General features: G+C 39.3%; 1 protein-coding gene across 9 annotated transcripts in view; it reads right to left on the bottom strand.

Moving 5' to 3' along the window:
• Positions 1-6: 6 nt before the first annotated feature.
• MGA (MGA, MAX dimerization protein) overlaps positions 7-13,678 on the bottom strand; it is a 100,324-nt gene continuing 86,652 nt past the window's right edge. For 7 of the 9 annotated variants that reach the window (XM_014459459.2, XM_023757495.1, XM_023757497.1 and 4 more), the window contains 5 exons: positions 8,599-8,805; positions 7,420-7,531; positions 6,903-7,136; positions 4,379-4,555; positions 7-3,377 (listed from right to left, as the gene is read on the bottom strand). In XM_014459459.2, coding sequence (XP_014314945.1) covers positions 2,110-3,377; positions 4,379-4,555; positions 6,903-7,136; positions 7,420-7,531; positions 8,599-8,805 — 1,998 coding nt within the window. In that variant the 3' untranslated portion in view covers positions 7-2,109. The remainder of the gene's footprint in view (positions 3,378-4,378; positions 4,556-6,902; positions 7,137-7,419; positions 7,532-8,598; positions 8,806-13,678) is intronic. The other 2 variants (XM_023757492.1, XM_023757493.1) reach the window with 2 other exon arrangements.

Below are 13,678 nucleotides of genomic sequence, written 5' to 3'. Positions count from 1 at the left end.
TCTTATTTCCATGTTATTACAACTCTCATAATAGTCAAATATCTTTCCATTAAGAACTGACTACCTGTTTGTCTATAAAAAAGGGAACAGTGTTCAGAAGCAGAATGGTCCTTCTTTTCCTGAGGATTATCCACTCACTTGCCTGTTCCTTGGCTGACTCTCAAAAGGCATAACAAGAGCTTTGGGAAGTCAGGAGGAAATGTGAGGACAAGATGAGCAAGGAAATAATGGGAAACTGCTATACCTAGATTAAAGTACTAGCATCTCCAAGGACAATTATTAGCAGGGAAGACAGGTGCTGGACTCCTTGGCTAAGGCATGAATGAAATCTGCTGGGTAGAGGGGAGTGGAAAGGATAATGAGAAGCACTCATTACCTACTTCAAGCTTCTTCAGTAACCTTAGAGGAGGGAAAGTTGAATGCTAGATGAGCAAGGTGTAGAAAGGCAAGTAGCACAAAACAAAGAATTTGCTCCCACTGCAATTTGCAGAGGAAAATTTTCCACCCTTTTCCATCTGTTGATTACCAGAGTTACTAGAAAGGGAACCAACCATGAAAGTAGTAATTTACTGGCTAGAACCATTCCAAAGTTGGTCTCACAACCTAGGTCTGAAGATACACTGAGTGGGATTTGGGATAAAGGCGGCAGGGGATGTAGAAGAAATAGCATCACCTAGGCACAGCCCAGGCACTGGAAGCTCTTGTGTTAGTGTTTAACAACACAAGCAAATCCTGTCAATGAAGACAGAACATGGGTTACATTCCAAAATATAATTATTTAAGAAAGGCAAAATGTAGCAGCTAAATCCCAGTCTATACATTTTCAGAATAGTGATTCTTGCCCCCGGGAGTTCCCAAGAGACCCCTCAAGTGCACCATGATTATTTACAAACTAGATAGGAAACATCATTTCTATACTCAATACAAATCTCATCTTCTAGGTTGAAAACTTCAGCCTTTGAGAAATCTATCAAAACAACTATACAAAAATATAAATATCTTCATCTTTACAGGCTGTCAGTCCTTCATACCCTGACAGCTGAGTGAAAAAGCTCTACAGATCATTGAATCCATGGTAGCAGATAATAAAAAATATATCTTGATTCAAATACTGCCTTATTTCCCTGGTAAAGAGTGCCTTCTGTGACTTTTCTTTACTTAACATCCTGTGCAGGTAATGAATGAAACCTTCAAGCACCAGGAGGCTGGTTTGCTTTGGGAAATATCCAGCCCCACAGTTTTTTATTTTGGCCAGTCTCTGGTCTCGGGAGGGAATGCTTTTCATTTTAGTTATCTCCTGAGTGACATGATTTGTGAAAGGGGGAGGGCTCCCTCTATGCCTACCTCCAAAATATATACTCCAGGTGAAAATCCCTGGTCCTATGAAATGGTCTTTTCAGTGCCCAAGACAATAAGGGAGAACTAGGTTTTTTTTGTGTGTGTGTTTTTTTTAACATCTCAGAATAATTATCTTAGTAATAAAAGTTAAAAGCATTCCTAATTTGTCAAAAGAATTGGATTGATAATTCTTATTGAAAATGTGAAGGAATGGAAGTTGTTTGGGATATGAAAGAGAGATTTTTGCTGAATGCCACAAAGTACTTCACTTTGGTATTCCATGTTATCCCATTCCTCTCCACCTGCTTTTAAAACACCAACTGGAAACTCTCTTTTCTGGATCCTTCTGCACAAGTGCATCACCTCCCTTGGATTTCACACCTAAACCATAGCTATCAAACTACAGTTCAGTCCATAGCAGGTCTGAAGTCTCAAGCAGCTTTTTATCTCATAGGGAACTAGAAAACCACTATGGATCTAGAATCTTATGAATTCTTTAGGTGAAAGGAACACCTCATGTTCAGCAATGGATCAGTCACATCTTAGAGAGGATGAGGAGACCCAGCACCACAAATGAGGTAACACATTTTAACATGATTAGAATTTCATAATAGTAATTTCTTACACCAAGGTCAGCAACCTATCCCTTTCTCTACCATTATCCACTGCATCGAAGTCAAGGATCACAGTTCCATGACACAAATAAACAGATGCCAGCAGAGAAAGGTTGTTTCCCCTCACAGCCTGGCTTCTGCCTAAGGACAAATAAGTTCATTTCCCTGCAGAACTTGATGAGGCCCCAGAGTTGCCCAATTTCACCGCAACAGGTGCCAATGTAGGCATCACCTTGCTCTCCCGGCTTTCCCGGTCATTCCCTATTAAGTTTCTTTTGTGTCCAACTGACCCAACTTTGGCAGCTACCGGTGCCAAACAAGGCATCACCTTGAGACTCTGACAATCTGCATCACTGGAAGGATTAGCTACTTTTAAACCCAGAGGTGCCAACTTTGGCATAGGCCTCCACAAAGTATCTGTAATGCTGTTCTCTAGGCCAGCCTTCATGTGTAGAATGGGGGGTGAGGAAATATTTTCAGACTCTGCAGGGATACCCTTCCCTCCATCACTGACTTTCCTGTGGGAAAGAGGGGAATCCTTTATCTCCGAGTCAATAACAATCTTAAGGACATCTGGCTCAGAGGCTGGTTCTACAATTTGTTTTTCATTCTCAGAAAAGTCATCATCTTCCAAGTGCAAGAGGAGGGGACTGGCAGAGTCACTCTCTCCTTGTACATCAGGCAACTCTTTCACACCAGTTCCCAAGTGGCCAATCTGGAAACTTGCTCTGTTCCCAGGAGGATGCTTACTGATGAAAGCCTGTCGAGCATCCCCTGGGAACTCTGTATCCATAGAGCTGGGCAGTTCCGCCAGGCTAACAGAGTCATCATTTAGTTGCTGATTAAGAAAGGCAATCTCATTGAGCAGAGAAGTGAGTGTCTCATCAGTATCATCCTCATCTTCCATGTTAGTTAGCAGTTCGCTGGGATCCAGTGCTGCTTCCTCTATAGCTGATGCTGCCTTTCTTAGTTCCATCTCTATGCTTGAGTCTTTCAGATCTTTCATTTTTAATTTATGAAACGAAGACTCCTTTGGCTTCAGTCTCTCCCGTCTTGATCCACTCTCTTTCCATTTATACTGAATCCCTCTCGTATTACCAGAAATCCTTTTGGGTAAGAACTCTTGTGCTTCTTGCACACTGGAAACATCAACCATTTGTGGAAAACCTGAATCTTTATTTGCTAGAAAACCCTGTGTTGGACCCAATGTCATTCTGCCACCTCTATGGTTGCCTCTGGAAGAGATTCTACCTGAATCTTCAAAGGAGTTATCTTCATTCCTGACAGTGTTTTTCAGGTGGTCAGGTGACTTGCCATCAGGAACTTCATGAGAATATTTGCTGCCACTCGTATCTACCAAACCTCCCTCTGTGGCCAGTGATGTCACATTAACAATTCTTGGCATCATAAATAAGTCATCATTTTCTAGGAGAGAAAAAAATTTCATTTAGATCTATAGTAGTAAGCACCTCTCTCATTCATACCCAATGACCATTTGGGGAATTGTAGTTAAAATTCCAGTCTATTTTTATCAAAAAGATAAAAAGAAATATTAGTCCTCCAAATTATAGACCTAGCCTAACAATATGTAAAATCCAATAAAAACAACTGGTATTTGAGATCCTAAAACCTAACCATAACCCTAGCCTTAGCACTAGCCCTAACACTAACCCTAATTTAAACCCTAACCTTACAAAAACAAACAAACAAAACACACAAAAAACCACACAAAAAACTGGTATTTGATATTCCATCCTTAATAAAAGTTCCATTTAATTATTTTATAGAAATGCTCCCCAAGTTAATTCTTTATCTTGCCGCAGACATGCATCTTCGTTCTGTTCACCCAATTAACTATTCTGAGGGGAAAGTGAAGCCCCATAGGCAGAAATGAATGACACCTCCAGCCTGGGTTTAGCAGTATTACTAGTAGTAAGGATAATCCTTGTACCCTAATAGAAATCTAGGTGCCTAAAACCTAAATCATCAAAGTGAGACTTTTTCAACTCTACTTCTTATCCCCAAAAGCAAGTGGTGTTCAAACTGTATCAGGCTGGTAATGTATGAGTACACCCTCTCTGATTGATTATAATACAAAATTGACAAATACTTCTCAGTACCCAAAACTAAAACAATGACTCTTCATCTTCTTCCTACTCTCACATCTTTTCAATTCTTTTCCTAGTTAGAAATAACTAGAGATCACAAAATAATTCCCAATCCCAGGTAAAAAAACAAAACAAAAACAATCAATACCACAGATGGAGCCAAATGTGTTCCAAAAAGAGGGTCATTTCTTACCAAGGCACATTTGAGTAAAATAGTTCTTCATGATTACAGAACACATTCAAAGGCTTTCTCTATCACGGTGGGATATCAGGGTAACTCTTTTTCACTATCCATAAAGAACACCACGTATGACATACCTGCCTGAGCCACAGCACTTCTGGCAAGTTGAGGCTTCAGATCTGCTTCTAATAGAGCAGGAGAAACAGTTACCACTGGTCCTGAAAATAGGGGACCTTTTAAGGTGAGCAATTGCCCTTGTGGAGTCATCACGATGTTGGCAGAGGTGTGTGGAGTGTTAGATGGTGAGGTATTTTCTGTAAGGAAGATCAGAGATGAGTTAAGGATTAAAAATCTTCAACTAATGCAAGTATAGCCTATGAGTCTAGGACCGTGGTCAGCAAACTGCGGCTTTCGAGCCACATGCGGGTCTTTGGCCCCTTGAGTGTGGCTCTTCCTAAGCCTTAGGAGTACCGTAATTAAGTTAATAACAATGTACCTACCTTTATAGTTTAAGTTTAAAAAATTTGGCTCTCAAAAGAAATTTCAATCGTTGTACTGTTGATATTTGGCTCTGTTGACTAATGAGTTTGCTAACCACTGGAGATATCCCTAAAACTACACAGACTTAAAAGGCATGAAGTAAATTTCAAATTTAGTGAAGGAACCCCAACTTGGAATTTACTTTCTGAACCACTTTTCACTGAATAATGGTTACCTATCCACTGGTTCTCCTGTTTTGTTTTGTTTTTTGTTGTTGTTAATCCTCACCCAAGGATATTTTTTTCATTAAGTTTTAGAAAGTGTGGAAGGGAGGGAGGGAGGGAAAGGTGGGGGGAGATAGAAACATTGACAGGAGAGACTTATCGATTGGTTTGCCTCCTACATGTGCCCCAAACAGAGCCAGGGATTGAGCACCTGCAATCCAGGTACATGCCCTGGACCGATCTGCAACCCTTCAGTGCACAGGCCAACACTCTAACCACTGAGCCACAATGGCCAGGGCCACTAGTTCTTCTAATGCTCAGAATTTGTTATAATTGAGGAATAGAGTTATGGAACCACTTTTTTGATGGAAAGCTTCTGATAGTCTTGATGATGAATCTGGATGAAGACATACAATTCTAATCCTAGGCTTGCTTGCTTTCCTATATACCCCTAACAACTTATTTCAAATTTCTAGACCTCAGTTTTTCTATTTGTGAAATGAGCTGACTGGATTAAATGATCATTAAAATCCTTTCTTAGCAATAACATGATTTGATTCTGCAATGTTAAAACTAACTTATACTTCAGTATTTATCAGTACTATCTTAGCTGATTTTAAAAACCAAATATCCTGGCCCTAGCCAGTTTAGCTCAGTGGATAGAGCGTCAGCCTATGGTCTGAAGATTGCGATCAAGGGCACCTGCCGGGGTTGCAGGCTAGAGCTCCAGTAGGGGGCATGCAGGAGGCAGCCAATCAATGATTCTCTCTCATCATTAATGTTTCAATCTCTCTCTCCCTCTCTGAAATCAATAAAAATATATTTAAAAACAAAAAACAAATTTCCTGGTCCATACACTAGGCCACTCAAAGAATAGAAAAGGATATACCATTCTCTAAGGATATACAAAAATAATGTAAAACTAGTATTGTCTCACTTCCAAAAATCAAGACAGGATAGAGCAGTAAGTTAGAACCAATTTATAACCTGGAGAGTATCATTCTAACTGAAATAAGTCAGTCAGAGAAAGACAAGTATCACATGATCTCACTCATATATGGAATCTAATTAGCAAAATAAACTGATGAACAGAGTGGATCCAGAGACATGGAAGCATGGAACATAGTGTGGAATCTTGGAGAGAATGTGGGGGAGGGTGGGTGGGTGGGAGGTAATCAACCAAAGACCTTGTATGCATATATGCATAACCCATGGACGCAGACAGTGGGTGGAGAGGGCCTGGGGTAGGGGTGGGCTAGAGGGGGTCAATGGGAGAAAACAGGGGATATGTGTAATACTTTCAACAATAAAGATTAAAAAAAACAATTTACTTTGTTCCTTAAAGCAATTCATTTATAGGCAATCTGATTCAACAAAATTAAATTTTAAAAATCTTCTAATATATTTGTCTCAGCTAGACCCAAACTTCCTCATGACTGATAAGCAGAACTGCAAGGAAAGAGTTCATGTATAAAGTCTGAAAAGATGGCAGCCTATGAAATACTCACTGAAACACTAGAGGGAAAATATATGACTGTACACTGTATTAGAAGTAGGTCTTAAATGTTATCATGACTGGTAACTTCTTAAGATTTGGTTGAATGTAAAAGCTAGAAACTGAAATCTAATGTAGTTAATGTTCTACTTTTTATATAACCACTAGAGGCCCGGTGCACGAATTCGTGCACGGGTGGGGTCTGGCCAGCCTGCCCCAATCTGCCAATTAGGGGCAGCTGGCCGGCCGGGGGGAGGTGCTGCGGGCAGTTGGCCGGCTGGCCCCACCCCCTGGTCGAACTCCCGGTAGAGAGGAAAATTTGTATATTAGCTTTTTATTATATAGAACATTTAATTAATTTATTTACAACTAAATTATGGCCACAAGATTCAGTCCACTAAACTAAACTAAACTGAACTGATGATCATCTACATTAAGAAAAGCAAAGAATGGCCCTCCTACCTGTGGCCTGGTCTCTTTTTCTGGAAAGAATCAAAGGTTTCCCCTTCCTGTTATTTATAAACATCTGTCCGAGATCTACAGATGATGCAGAAGATCCTTCCTGCTGTTTGCTAGTTCTGGGAGACACATCAAACTCATCTGATCCCATCTTCTTTTTTCTTTTTTGTGCCTCTAGTGCTTGCTGTTTTGCATAAATATACTCTAGCTTCTTCAGGACCACTTCTTCTGTCTTACCTATAGGTTGACAAGGAATAAATTGTCACTCTCTATATGACCCCACATAATAATGAGAAATAGAGTCAACTGAAATCCAGTTGATTTAACTATATTCCCCAAAACTATGGAAGGCAAGAGTGATTATAAACCAAGAGAAACCACCCCATTTAGTCAAAAGATAACTCTGCCGTTAATTATGGGAACCAAGCCTTAAACTAGAATATCTGAAAGAGCTATTGAGAATTTCTCTTTACTAAAACTGTTATCATGCTCTTTACCAAAGATCATTTACATATCTCACCTGAAAGAGATGATACTTTCCGTATCAAAACATTTCTTTTTCGAGTCAGGAGATTTTTCTGTCCTATCAACTTGTCAGCTTGATCTGTTAGTCCCTGAATTTCACTGAATGCCTAAAAATAGAAATAATAATATGTCAATCAACTTGCTCTTCCTACACAACTTCTTTAATTAAAAAAATTTAATCTAATATTTTAGAGAATTTTATAATGCCATTTAAAATAATCCATATGTTATTTTTTGTTAAACTGCAGGCTTTCTGGCTTGTAATTCTAAGGAACATGATTATTTCCAAAAAAGCATCACTGAGTGGGTAACAGGTGTTTCCACAACTACAAGGTGTTACAAAACGTTTTACTCTGTTTAGATTTTAATAATCAACTTTAAAGTCATTTCCCAGTCAAAGTAAAATCTGATTGAAATAACTTTGTTTAGAGAACTATGAATGCTTGCCTTGTACTCCCCTCCAACTTCTACTTTAAAAGCAACTTATATGAAATTGCCTTAGACAGTCTACATGCAAACTTAAAACTTTCACTAGCTTCGCCGAAACCGGTTTGGCTCAGTGGCTAGAGCGTCGGCCTGCGGACTGAAAGGTCCCAGGTTCGATTCTGGTCAAGGGCGTGTACCTGGGTTGCGGCCACATCCCCGGTGGGAGATGTGCAGGAGGCAGCTGATCGATGTTTCTCTCTCATCGATGTTTCTAACTCTCTATCTCTCTCCCTTCCTCTCTGTAAAAAATCAATAAAATATATTTTTTAAAAAAAGAATTAAAAAAAAAACAAAACTTTCACTAGCTTGAATATTTCAGATTTTCTTTTAAAAGGACTGTAAGAAGTATGTTAAAATATCACTTATGTTGTGCTTTTCACTGTGATAAATTGTTCTAAGTGCTATGGAGCACACCAATGTACAGAGACTGTGCTAAACAGAGCTTACTAGGGTTTTTGCTTTATTTGAAGGAAGGATGGCTCTGTTGATTAAGAATCTGGCTTTTAATGAAAAGCTACTCTGACACAACAAAAAAACTTTTCCCCCTGCAGGATGTATTGGGCCTTCACTAGTCCATATTCAAATGTTAAATACAACTCTATTTCAACCTCCCTTGTGTAATAATACTTTATCTTTTATGTTTAGAAGATTCTTAGTCAAGCTCTTAATGTCTATACAGAACACTTACCCTATTAAGAATGAGACTTTTGGAAACCTTGGAAGAGTGAAGTAATCCCAATGTGATCTTCAGTTTCTCAAAGAGATCCCTCATTTCACCACGGCGGCGCCGCTCATTGGCAGTGTGCGTCCGGCGATAATAAGCAAAAGCTTCTGCTTCTTTCTGTAATTTTTCACTCCAGTATTCAGGCTTCAGTTTTATAGGAACTGGTGAAGTCTATACAAACAAAAAATGAACACCTAAATATCTTTCACATGTACCTTCCCGCTTCCTCCATCCCAAATGGCATTGCTCTATATCAGACACCCACCATCTTCTGCCTGAACTATCATAGCCTCTCAACATACTACTAGTCTATCCTTCCTCAAAATCTAACAATGTAAATTCCTTTTTTTTTAATTTAACGGTGCAAATTCTTAATCTAACATTTAAAACTCAAACTTTGCATTTTTTCAGAAAATTTTTTCTTGACCCTCAGGATGCCTTAGTCATGCTTTCTCTCTTATTTCAATTTTTTTAAAATTATGTACTATACTTGGTTGTGGGCACATCCCCAGTGGGGGGTGTGCAGGAGGCAGCTGATCGATGTTTCTCTCTCATCGATGTTTCTAACTCTCTATCCCTCTCACTTCCTCTCTGTAAAAAAATCAATAAAATATATTTAAAAAAAAAATAAAATAAAATAAAATAAAATTATGTACTATATAGCCCGGCCAGTGTGGCTCAGTGGCTGAGCAACAACCTATGAACTACTAGGAGGTCAGGGTTCAATTCCCCATCAGGGCACATGCTCTGGTTGCAGACTCAGTCCCCAGTAGGGGGCGTGCAGGAGGCAGCCGATCAATGTATTCTCTCTCATTATTGTTTCTCTCTCTCTCTCTCTCTCTCTCTCTCTCCCTTCCTCTCTGAAATCAATAAAAATATACTAAAAAAAATTTTAAATTATGTATTATAGATGCAAGAAGTAATAGATGCACATAGGGTTTTTAATATAAATATTTAACCCTTTGCACTCCGAACATTTTGGACATTGGCTTCCAGCTACTCGACGCTACTTTGCGGCAGAAACGTGCATTTACAGACCTCATATTATTTAGTATAATTTTGGAACCAAGTAACGTATTATAATGATATTGGACTTATATGAATTGGGTGACATCGAGAAATGTATATTTGCAAAAAAAACAATATTTTATTGTTTATAATTTTGTACAGTATGATAAGTTTTGTAACACTCCCCAATATGCATTGCAGGCTGATTAGTGCATGTTTGACAGTAATAAGTGGTTTGACGCCTGCCACCAGGTGTTTTCCTGTTAGAACACACAATGCAGTCCCGTTTTCTTTGTCCCACATCGGGAATATGTAGTTTATTGTTTAATCCGACACAAAACCCGCTGACATTTCTTGTATATATCTTAGTAATTTTACGATATTTTGATTTAATTTCTTGTGCCATTTCAAGATAAAACTTCAGGGAAACATGCATGTCTCAAAAAGTTGCGTTGAAATAACTCAATTCCCCGTAATCACTAATAAACTGCAATGTCCCCTGAGTGGGGACATCCGAGTGATATGCTAGAATTCCGATGTCCCCTGAGAGGGGACAGCGGAGTGCAAAGGGTTAAAAGGTTTATAATGAAAAGCAACTGTGCCCTTCACCTGTATATAAACCCACAGAAACAACCACTTGATCCTTTTTTATTATTTTAATTGATTTCAGAGAGAAAGGGAAAGATAGAGATAGAAACATCAATGATGAGAGAATCATTGATTGGCTGCCTCCTGCACGCCCGACACTGGGATCAAACCCGCAACCCGGGCATGTGCCCTGACTGGGAATCGAACCATGACCTACTGTTTAATAGGTCAATGCTCAACCACTGAGCCACACCAGCCAGGCCACTTGATGCTTACAGATGCTTTTTCTGGCTCTTAAAACTATACCTAAACAATAAATAGTAATATAAGCATATGCTTGTCAATTTTCAATGCTATCTATCCACTTCCTATTATGTAAAAGAGAATTTAGCCCACACCACTCTCTTCATTTCATCATCCCATCTTCCTAATACAAACATACCATTAATTTTAGTTCTTCTATTGATCCCTTTGCAACTTGAATATAATACTGATCTCAATCTCTTACTTCATCAGGAGGCAGTATCTCTGTAAAATGAGGTTACCAGCACTTGTTATCCTTCCCCTTATTTCTTCTTTGCTCTTCTATCTCCCAATTTGTCATTTGTACTTAAACATTTTTCAACACTAAAACTAAGTCTTCCACACTTTATTTGTGATAATACAGGTTTTAAAAAATCACTAACAGCCAAACCGGTTTGGCTCAGTGGATAGAGCGTCGGCCTGCGGACTGAAAGGTCCCAGGTTCGATTCCGGTCAAGGGCATGTACCTGGGTTGCGGGCACATCCCCAGTGGGGGGTGTGCAGGAGGCAGCTGGTCGATGTTTCTCTCTCATCTATGTTTCTAACTCTCTATCTCTCCCCCTTCCTCTCTGTAAAAAATCAATAAAATATATTTTTAAAAAAAAATCACTAACAGTGACTACCCTATTATGACAATGTGAATACTATTTATACAAAGTAATAAATACATTTCCTGTCTTCCTATAGTTTTTTGATTTTGTTTTTCCCTCCCTGATGGGTCTAGTTGTCTTCTTTTTTTTTATCTGACACTGTCTTTATCATAACCCTGCTAGTACCGAAACTCTTATATAAAATTATTGTCTTTTTTTTTCCCATTGATTTTTAGAGAGAGAAAGAGAGGGAGGAAATTTGTTGTTCCATTTATTTACACATTCATTGACTGATTCTTGTATGTGCCCTGACCAGGGATCCAACCCCAAACCTTAGCATATTGGGACAACACTCTAACCAACTAGTAAGCTACTTGGCCAGAATTAAAATCACTTTCTTTCTAAAGTTAAACTTGTTGAGCATTAGTATAGTACGGGAGAATAAAAGATATAACAAGACAGAATAAAATCTAATACCAAGTTTAAATATAGCAAAACGTTATAAATAATTTGCATGTAATAATTAGGGCACAAAAACAATAGATTGTATAAATAAGTTTGAAAAATATTTTATCTGAAAAATGTTTTAATTGAATGAAAAAATATAATAATATGTACAAAATTGATTACAAGCATGTAAATATGTATCATGTGATCCCCAAAATCAGATCAAACTCAAACTAACCATACCAAGTGGTTTTTAAGAAAGAATCTGAATACCACCCTTCAACTCAACCCAAGCTCTATCACTGTCTTTATCTCTTAAATTAAAAAGACAAGCCCTAACCCGTTTGGCTCAGTGGATAGAGTGCCGGCCTGCGGACTGAAGGGTCCCAGGTTCAATTCCGGTCAAGGGCATGTACCTTGGTTGCAGGCACATCCCCAGTAGGGGGTGTGAAGGAGGCAGCTGATCGATGTTTCTCTCTCATCGATGTTTCTAACTCTCTCTCTCCCTTCCTCTCTGTAAAAAATCAATAAAATGTACTTTTTTAAAAAGAAGACAGAATAGTGCCCTAGCTGGTTTGGCTCAGTGGATAGAGCGTCGGCCTGCGGACTGAAGAGTCCCGGGTTCGATTCCGGTCAAGGGCACATGCCCAGGTTGTGGGCTTGATCCATAGTAGAGGGCGTGCAGGAGGCAGCTGATCAATGATTCCCTCTCATCATTGATGTTTCTCTCTCTTTCCTTCTCCCTTCCTCTCTGAAATCAATAAAAATATATTTAAAAAAAAAGACAGAATAGCAAGTGGAAAATGATTTAAACTACCAAACTCTCTTGCATTCTTAATGTCAATAAGGATAAAGAGAAAACTTGGCTTAATTATACCATGATATACAGTAAATATATTAATAAAATCAAAGAAGGTTTTAATTTCATGGCTCCTTAAACTGCTAGCCATCATTATAGAGAATAATTAATTTTTAGGTTACTGAAAAATCACTGAAGAATGCCAGCTTGTTTTATAGCATATCATTATATTATAGGATTAAAATGGTCAAGAAATTTATAAAACCTGATTATGTACATCAATTTTAATTAAATGCATAATTTAATTTAATTACATCCATTTTAATGCTTCTAAATTATTCTACCATCTGGGTAGAAGAGAGAATTAAGAAGAGAAATAGCATTAAAAATATAATTTCATTAAGGGCTGAAAAAAAAAAAAAAGCTGACTATATTAACTCACTAGTAAGACTAACCCTGAATATATCTAATACTAGGGGCCTAGTGCACAAAATTCATGCACTGGGGGGGGGGGGGGGTGTCCCTCAGCCCAGCCTGCCCCCTCTCATATACTGGGAGCCCTCAGGGGATGTCCTAGTGACAGCTTAGGCCCGCTCCCTGCTCCCCTTGGGAATAGGGCCTAAGCCGCAGTCTGGCCTCCCTTTGTGGGAGGTGACGGGGCTGATCAGGGGAAGGCACCAGCCCCATCACCCCGCTGCTGCAGCCACTGCCAGTCATCGCAGCCAGCAAGGTTTTTTCATCAACATGGACTCCAGTCCCTTCACCATGAAAAAATGACAACTTTCTTTAGGCATTTTCAAGATGTATCTTTCATGTAATAATAATTTCTTTATTATTTATTTTATCCTCACCTGAGAATATGTTTCCATTGATTTTTAGAGAATGTGGAAGAGAAAAGGAAAGACAGCGCCAAGGTATTATCCACTGAGCCAAACTGGCTAGGGCAGGATATGACATTTCTTAGCCCTCCAGCAGCAGACCTTCATTTTTTTCGCCAGGAGTGTGGTGAAAAACCCTATTATCACCTTTTTGGATTCTTATTACCCAAGTTACTAAGAATATTACCAGTGGCATACAGGGAGCTTAACCAATGAGTGGTCAGAAAAGGTGTTTCTCCTCTGTAGTTCACACCAATTGCCGGCTTGCCACCCCACCCCCCGGCCTGACGTCTCTGGCCCAGGCGTCAGGCCTGGGGAGGGGACCCCCAGACGGCTCCGATTGCCAGCTCCGCCCCCTGCCCAGGCCTGACGCCTCGGCCTGAGTTGTCCACCCCCATCGCCATCGGATCCCTGGATAGGCCCCTTGCCCA

This window comes from Myotis lucifugus, unplaced genomic scaffold (genome assembly GCF_000147115.1).
Source record: "Myotis lucifugus unplaced genomic scaffold, Myoluc2.0 scaffold_109, whole genome shotgun sequence".
NCBI classification, from domain to species: Eukaryota; Metazoa; Chordata; class Mammalia; order Chiroptera; family Vespertilionidae; genus Myotis; species Myotis lucifugus.
The sequence above is the reverse complement of the archived record's forward strand: the minus strand, read 5'-3'. Positions and strand labels throughout refer to the sequence as shown.